This window comes from Primulina eburnea, chromosome 6, assembly GCF_022965805.1.
Source record: "Primulina eburnea isolate SZY01 chromosome 6, ASM2296580v1, whole genome shotgun sequence".
In the NCBI taxonomy this organism is placed as follows: Eukaryota; Viridiplantae; Streptophyta; class Magnoliopsida; order Lamiales; family Gesneriaceae; genus Primulina; species Primulina eburnea.
Genome location: NC_133106.1, coordinates 22,624,422 through 22,633,555, shown reverse-complemented (window position 1 = coordinate 22,633,555; position 9,134 = coordinate 22,624,422). Strand labels below are relative to the sequence as shown.

At 46.0% G+C, this 9,134-nt stretch overlaps 1 protein-coding gene across 1 annotated transcript; it reads left to right on the top strand.

Annotated features, from left to right (window-relative positions):
• Positions 1-8,183: 8,183 nt before the first annotated feature.
• On the top strand, positions 8,184-9,134 carry LOC140835391 (uncharacterized). Its single transcript, XM_073200883.1, has one exon. The coding sequence runs from the start codon at positions 8,184-8,186 to the stop codon at positions 9,132-9,134; it is 951 nt and encodes a 316-aa protein (XP_073056984.1).

Genomic DNA, 9,134 nt, shown 5'->3' with positions numbered 1-9,134 from the left:
GAAATCAGGCTTAGAGAATGAACAAAATGAAATAACAACATCATTAATACATCTCAATTGTTGTTGAATACAACTGATACTATGATTACAACTGAAAACACAAACTTATACAAAGCACAACTCAAAAGAGCTCTGGATGCTCCGAACGCATACGACTCTCTAACTCCCAAGTGGCTTCTTCAGTGCCTCGACGCTGCCACTGCACTAAGACAAGAGGAATGATCTTATTCCGCAACACCTTATCTTTGCGATCTAGAATCTGAACTGGTCGCTCCACGTAAGACAAATCCGTATCAAGTTGAACTTCAGATGGATGTAAGATGTGCGACTCATCTGCTACATAACGTCTCAACAAGGATACGTGGAACACATCATGAATACTTGATAGGTACGGCGGCAACGCAAGTCTGTAAGCTAAATCTCCCACACATTCCAGTATCTCGAATGGACCAATAAATCTCGGAGACAGCTTACCCTTGAGACCAAATCTCAAAATCCTGCGAAAAGGCGAAACTCGGAGAAACACCTTCTCACCTGGCTGAAAATGAAGAGGTCGACGCTTTGTGTTCGCATAACTAGCCTGTCGATCCTGAGCAGTCTTAATCCGCTTCTTGATTACTGCAACCTTATCTATAGCCTGCTGGACTAACTCCGGTCCCTCTACCTGTCGTTCCCCGACTTCATCCCAGAATAATGGAGTACGACAACGTCGCCCGTACAACGCCTCAAATGGTGCCATACCAATACTACGATGATAGCTGTTGTTGTACGCGAACTCAATCAAAGGCAAATGATCCTGCCAAGCGGGTCCGAAATCCATAACACAGGCTCGCAACATATCCTCAAGCGTACGGATAGTCCTCTCTGATTGACCGTCAGTCTCCGGATGATAAGCAGTACTCAGACTCAGTGTAGTACCCAAAGCTGACTGGAAACTACCCCAAAACCGTGAGGTAAAACGAGGATCTCTGTCACTAACAATACTGACAGGCACTCCATGCAAACGTACAATCTCCTGAATGTACAATCGAGCCATACGATCGAAAGTGAAATCACGATTATACGGCAGAAAATGAGCAGACTTGGTGAGTCGATCCACCACTACCCAGATAGCATCGCTGTTCCTCGAAGATAATGGCAAGTGAGTAATGAAATCCATCGTAATATGCTCCCACTTCCATTCTGGAATAGGTAAGTTCAACAACAATCCTCCCGGTCGACGGTGCTCTGCCTTAACCTGTTGGCAAACTAGACACTTGGAGACAAACTGATACACGCTGCGCTTCATCCCTTTCCACCAAAACCGCATCCTCAAGTCTCTATACATCTTGTTGCTTCCTGGATGAACACTTAACTTGCTTCGATGCGCCTGAGACAATATCTCGTCCCTCAAAGTGTCATCCTCTGGTACTACAACCCGATTAGATAAGCACAGAAGACCATTGGACTGATAATGGAAATTACTATCACCACCAACTAACCGAGCTAATCTCTGAGTCTTGAGATCAGACATCTGAGCTTCTCGAATCCGAGTGAACAAATTGGGCTCAGATAAAATGGTAGCAACACGAATGCTCTCCATACCTTTCCGATGCTTGAAGTTAAACCCCAACGAGCAACTATCCTGGATGGCACTAGTCATAGCACAAGTCTGAAGTGCAGAGGCTCTCACCTTGCGACTAAGCGCATCAGCTGTGAGATTCGCAGAACCTGGATGGTACTTGATCTCGCAATCATAATCCTTCAGCAAATCCATCCAACGACGTTGCCTCATGTTCAACTCAGCCTGAGTGAACAGATATTTCAGACTCTTATGATCAGTAAAGATTTCAAACTGAACACCGTACAAATAATGACGCCAAATCTTCAGCGCAAACACAATAGCTGCCAATTCCAGATCATGAGTGGGATACTTCTCCTCGTGAGATTTCAGCTGTCTGGAAGCATAAGCAATCACATGACCGTTTTGCGTCAACACACACCCTAAGCCTTGAGTGGAGGCATCGGTGTAAACACTGAAACCATCAGATCCTGACGGTAACGCCAAAACAGGTGCAGAAGTCAGAAGTCGACGAAGCTCTCTGAAACTATCTTCGCACTCGGATGACCACTCAAATGGAACATCCCTCCGAGTAAGTTGCGTCAATGGTCTGGCTATCTGAGAGAAATTCACGATGAAGCGACGATAATACCCTGCCAGACCTAGAAAACTACGGATCTCAGCCACCGTCGTCGGACGTGACCAATTCAGCACTGCTTCAATCTTGCTGGGATCCACAGAAACTCCTTCCTTGGAAATCACATGACCAAGGAATACCACACGATCAATCCAGAACTCGCACTTACTCAGCTTAGCATACAATTGCTTCTCGCGAAGAATCTGCAACACAATCCTCAAGTGTTGGGCATGCTCTTCCACACTGTGGGAATAGATCAAGATATCGTCAATGAAAACCACCACAAACTGATCCAGAAAATCTTGGAAGACTCGGTTCATCAGATCCATGAACACCGCTGGCGCATTCGTCAATCCGAATGGCATAACTAGAAACTCGTAATGCCCATAACGAGTACGAAATGCAGTCTTGGAAATATCATCATCTCTGACTCTCATCTGATGATAACCCGATCGCAAGTCGATCTTGGAGTAAACAGAAGTACCCTGAAGCTGATCGAACAAGTCATCAATACGGGGTAAAGGGTACTTGTTTTTGATCGTCACCCGATTCAGCTGGCGATAATCAATGCACAACCGCATCGATCCATCCTTCTTCTTGACAAACAAAACTGGAGCTCCCCAAGGCGAAACACTCGGGCGAATATAACCCTTATCAAGAAGATCCTGCAATTGCTGCTTCAGCTCTCTCATCTCTGACGGAGCAAGACGATAGGGGGCACGAGAAATCGGTGCAGTCCCTGGCATTAAATCTATGCCAAATTCCACCTCTCTAACCGGAGGAAAACCAGGAATCTCATCTGGGAAAACATCAGGAAATTCACAAACCACTGGAATATCCTCTAGACCAACACTACCTGTGGATGAATCAATCGCATAGATGAGGTAGCCTTCCCCGCCCGACTCTAAAGCACGACAGGCTTTCAGAGCAGATACCACTGGCATCGGAGGTCGCGCTCCCTCACCATAGAAAAACCAACTAGAGCTTTCAGTCGTACGAAACTGAACAAGCTTCTGGTAACAATCCACAGTAGCTCGGTAGGTAGTCAATAAGTCTATACCCAAGATACAATCAAAATCTTCCATCTCTAGGATCATAAGATTCGCAGTCAACTCGTTACCCTCAAAATCTAAAGGACAACCCATCACTAGACGCTTCGCTAACACCGAATGACCCATCGGAGTAGAAACAGAAAGAATGACGTCTAGAGAAACATAGGGTAACCTATGACGCTTAACAAATCGTGCAGAAATGAAGGAATGAGAGGCTCCTGTATCAATAAGAACAAAAGCAGGAATACCGCATAAATGAAAAGTACCTGCTATGACTCTCTCCGTCTCATCTGCAGCCTGATCCTGGTTCAGCGCAAAAACCTGACCTTGGGCACGAGGTCGAAGATTCGAACTACCCACTGCCTGACCCTGCCTCCTCTGCTGAACAGTCGTCTGAGATCCAGAACCGGATCCTGCTCCACCTCGCAACTGAGGACGGTTCTTCTTAATATGCCCCATCTCTCCGCACTGATAACAAGCTCCTGCGGCTACTCGGCATTGCTCCGATGGATGGTTCTTCCCACAATGCGCACAAGACTCCTTCTTCTTACCAAAGCGGAAAACACCACTAGATCGAGATCCAGATCCAGAAGAAGATGAACCAGATTTCTTGAATGACTGAGATCGAGGCCTCAAAGTACTCGGAGGTCTAGAAGAAGAAAGAATAGCCCTACCACGCTGGAGACTGATCTCTGCCTGGCGACACCGGTTCACTAACCCATCATAAGAAGTAGGATTATCACAGACAGTGACTCGATCAAAGATCTCCTGATTAAGGCCCTGGAGGAAATGATCATACTTGGCCTCAGAACTGCCACTGATATGAGGAGCGAAGGGTAACAACTCAAAGAATTTCTGCTGATACTCATCAACAGACATACTCCCCTGCTTAAGGTTCAGGAGCTCAATCGTCTTGGCCTGGCGAAGGGCTGGAGGAAAGTACAGCTGCATGAACGCTGCACGGAAATCGACCCAAGTCGCTCTACCCTGCGACTGAACTATCGGCGCAGAAGTCGATCGCCACCACCTGCGAGCACGGCCCTCGAGAAGAAAACTAAGGGTCTCCATCTTCTGCTCATCGGTGCACTGGAATGCGCGGAAACAACTCTCCATGCGCTCTAACCAATCCTCCGCATCATCGGGAGTCTCACCGCCAACTAAAGGCTTAGGCCCCATCTGCATGAAACGATGCATATCGAAACGCCTAGGACCATCCCGACGATGACGATGCTCACGATGACGTCTATGATCGTCCTGGTCACCCCATCGACCTACACTCCCCTGACTACTCCCGTCATCAAAATGGTCAGCCATCGCTACAAGATAGAATAGGGAAAATGGTAAAATGGTCAACGGAAATCCCAAAACAGAATCTATATCCCAAAATCATACGCATGCTCTGATACCATAAATGTAGTGACCCGTTCCAGAATCACCTACTAATCAAAAACTAAGCATGCAATTAACCTAATCAATTATAATCAGAGATAACAGCGGAAATATGGCCAACAACAATAGTTATACAACCCAAACGAAATCGAAGTCTAGACTAACTCAAAATGAAATATCCAGTACAACCATATCGAATCAAATGGAAAACACTGAAAACTAAACCAACCAGCTACTCAACGTCCTCCTCCTGCTCCTCCTGAGCCATCCAACCTGAGGCCTGCCCCGTGGGAATGGGGTGTCCAAGAATAAACAAAACCGAGGACGTGAGCGATAAGAACGCCCAGTACAAAAGTATGAGTATACAGACCTATATGAAATGCACATGCTATGATCATGATACCAGGGTAGTCAAGAAACAGGAGTCACAAAAGGATCTCAACAATGCTCAGTCTAGAGGCGCCAAGTGGATAGTGCCGCGCGGTCCAACCTCTGGGTCACTGCATCCACTACAAGACAGACGTGGACCTAAAATGTCCCGGACCACCGAAGCCCTCCCGACCCGTCGGCCACTGTGTACTCTCGGTGTCCATGCGTCCACAAGACAGGGCTGAGCGGCCCCAAGATATAGGCTATCTCGAAGGAGATACGGCTCAACATGATATGCAATATGCATCATAACTCGTGACATAATAGCATGCATCATATGACATATAACAATGCAGCAAATACTCATGCAACACATATATGAATGTATACTCAACCAGGATATCTCGGATAGTACTTTCGTACCTCTATCACAGCAAGCCTAGCCTTACGCAACACCGCTAATCAAGTCTAGCACAAGCCTACGCATCAAAAGCATACTCAATCAATACTACCATGCTCGACTAGCAAAACCAGTACTCCCTAGTACTACCAAAGGTTTAGGGTTTACCTTCGTCCGTCGACAGCCCTTTGATGTCGATTGCCTTGAAACTCAGGCGCCGCTACGCTACTACTCCTGGCAGCTCTTGGCTATCGCTCGACCAACAACTAACCCTAGAAACCTTCCAAATCCTCTCAACTATGAGGCAAAACTCAAGAAATTGGCAAGTCAAAATGAGGAAATCCGAGCACTATTTATAGGCCATGTTCGGATCCTCCGAACAACACTTCGGAACGTCCGAACGCTACGTGTCCATTGGCTCTTGACAGCTCATGATCGGATCCTCCGATCATACACTTCGGACCGTCCGAACATGCATGGAAAATGACGTGTCGATCAACACTTGACACCTATGATCGGATTCACCGAACTACACTTCGGATCGTCCGAACTCTTCGGTGCTTCCGAACCCTCTTCGGTCCGTCCGATCATGACCATAGCCAAAATTACACCTTAAACCTTCTTAATCACCATTACTCCGTTAATTACCCAATTTAGAATTCGGGCTACTACAGAATATGAACACAAAAGGACAGATAGTGGAAATATAGCAGGAAACTCCTTGGGTAAGTCCACTAGAAGAAGGAAGCAAGAGCCCACCCAAAGAAAAGGAGACAATAAGGGGGGCGGATCTTGATTTATCGAACTCCTCTCCTGTCAGAGCTATGGTCATTGTACAAGACCGATATAGCCAGAAAATAGCAGAAACATTGGCCTTGAGTCCTGATCCTCTGAGCACGTCTATGCTACCTCCACAGACTGTATCTTCCTCCCAGGCTGTAGCAAGAAGTCCACGCAAATGGAAAAGACTAGTTCGGGAGGAAGTCTCCGGTAATAAAGCTGACACTATACTCGGAGGGGACAATAAGAGGGGATTGGATCAAACAAACTCTAATGCTAATAGTGAACAGAGGCAGTGAAGGCAAAACATAATGTGAGAGATACCAATGATGGAAAACACTCAACAATGGCGGTGGTTGCGACGCAACCCCGCCAGCTACAATGAGTTGTATTGTTTGGAATGTTCGAGGGCTTGGGAACCCTAGGGCATTCCGCAATCTTAAAAGGCTCATAGCCGACAAGAACCCATCTCTCTTGTTCTTATGTGAAACACGAATGAAGGAGTAGTACAATGACTGTTTTGGGGTTAGCCTCGGCTTTCCGGGGCAACACTTGATAAGTAGTATTGGTAAGAGTGGGGGTTTAGCGTTATTGTGGAAACAACCATTGGACGTTCAGGTATGGATCCCGATGAGATCGCACGCAGACTTGAAGAAATCAGATTGGCAGGCATTTCAGAAAATCAGAAGTTAACAATTGATAACGGATTGATTGCGAAAGGCCTAAAAAGAATGGAATACTGTCTTGTGGCAAAGGTATTTACGTCCAGAATGGTGAATAGAGAAACTTTCTGACCACACATGCCCAGAATTTTACAAGCGACAACGAGTGGAGATAGAAGTCGTGGGTGAGAATCTATTCCTTCTCGAATTTACGAGCAATATTGATAGAAATAGAGCATTAACTGCTGGCCCGTCGCATTTCTTTAAAAATCATGTGGTCTTTAAAGAAATATGTGGTACTCAACATCCAAGAGAAGTGGTTTTCAAAGAGTTAGGATTCTGGATTCAATGCCATAATATGCCACTGGCTTTCATGACAGTGGATATTATGGAAAAGATTGGTAATAGATTGGGCCGGTTAATTGAAATAGATATGGGAGAACGAAATACTGTACTTGGACAGTTTGCAAGGATTCTTGTGGAGATGGATATCACGAACCCGTTACCAAGTTTTCTGAATGTTGGATCCAGTGTGGGGATGGGGGATTCGGTAATCATTTTGGCATATGAAAAGCTCCCAGACTTTTGTTATGCATGTGGTCGTATAGGCCACTCCCATCGGGATGTGACGATGAGATGGCAGACAAATCAAATCTGAAATTTGGGGCATGGCTCGAGGCTTCCTATCATATTGGGAACTGAAAGGAGAGGGCTACACCGAATGCCCAGCCCCACTCCTCTGAGCAGGCGAAAGAGAATATGAACACAAAAGGACAGATAGTGGAAATACAGCAGGAAACTCCTTGGATAACTCCACTAAAAGAAGGAAGCAAGAGCCCACCCAAAGCAAAGGAGACAATAAGGGGTGTGGATCTTGCTTTATCGAACTCCTCTCTTGTCAGAGCTATGGGCAATGTACAAGACCGATCTAGCCAGAAAATAGCAGAAACATTGGACCTGAGTGCTGATCCTCTGAGAACGTCTATGCTACCTCCATAGACTGTATCTTCCTCCCAGGCTGCAGCAATAAGTCCATGCAAATGGAAAAGACGAGCTCGGGAGGAAGTCTCCGGTAATAAAGCTGACACTATACTCGGAGGGGACAATAAGAGGGGATTGGATCAAACAAACTCTAATGCTAATAGTGAACAGAGGCAGGTGAAGGCAAAACAGAATGTGAGAGATACCAATGATGGAAAACACTCAATAATGGCGGTGGTTGCGAACTCCACCAGCTACAATGAGTTGTATTGTTTGGAATGTTCGAGAACTTGGGAACCCTAGGGCATTCCGCAATCTTAAAAGGCTCATAGCCGACAAGGACCCATCTCTCTTGTTCTTATGTGAAACACGAATGAGGGAGCAGCACAATGACCGTTTTGGGGTTAGCCTCGGCTTTCCGGGGCAACACTTGATAAGTAGTATTGGTAAGAGTGGGGGTTTAGCGTTATTGTGGAAACAACCATTGGACGTTCATGTATGGTCTACTTCAAGAGGCCATATCGACTGTGTAATCAAGGATCAGGAGAAAATATGGAGATTCATGGGTTTCTACGGAAATCCAGACACTAACCTTCGATGGATGTCTTGGGATCTTTTGAGGAAGCTACATGCTGTGCAGGAATTACGACTTTTACCATGGTTAGTGGCTGGAGATTATAATGAGATATGCTTCCAAAGAGAAAAAAGCGGAGGAAGACCCCGGTCAACCTTACAAATGGAGGCATTCAGAGAGGCCCTGCTTGATTGTGAACTCCGAGATATCCACACGGAGGGGGAATTCTATACATGGGCTAGCTATCGTGGTACGAACTCACTGATATTGGAAAGGTTGGATAAATACACAAGCTCTTTTGAATGGCGCATACTTTACCCGAATGCACAAGCTCAAACCTTGGGCTTTTACCATTCGGACCACCGACCTGTGCTAATGACGTTGGGTAACATACCGGATGGAGGAGAGACAGACAATAGCAATCAAAGAAGGCCCTTCAGATTCGAAACTATGTGGTTGAGGGAGAATGATTGTGAGGAGATAGTGGCTAAAGGCTGGAATTCTACGGATTTGGGAACGGCCCTACAATTCAAGATGAATGCGTGTAGTCAGGAGCTTATGGCTTGGGCGAAGATTAGATTCAGAAATCGCGCTCAGAAAATTAAAATGGGCCATATCCAGGTAGAAGATCTGAAACGAGATTCTCAGTGGGAAAGCTCGATCCATCAGATTAATCTCTTTGAACACGAGCTGGCACAAATAGAATCCCACGAGGAGTTATATTGGCAGCAGAGAAGCCGTAATCAATGA

Excerpts from the sequence above, each read along its gene's own strand:
- LOC140835391 (XM_073200883.1), top strand. The coding sequence starts at position 8,184 with ATGAGGGAGCAGCACAATGACCGTTTTGGGGTTAGCCTCGGCTTTCCG.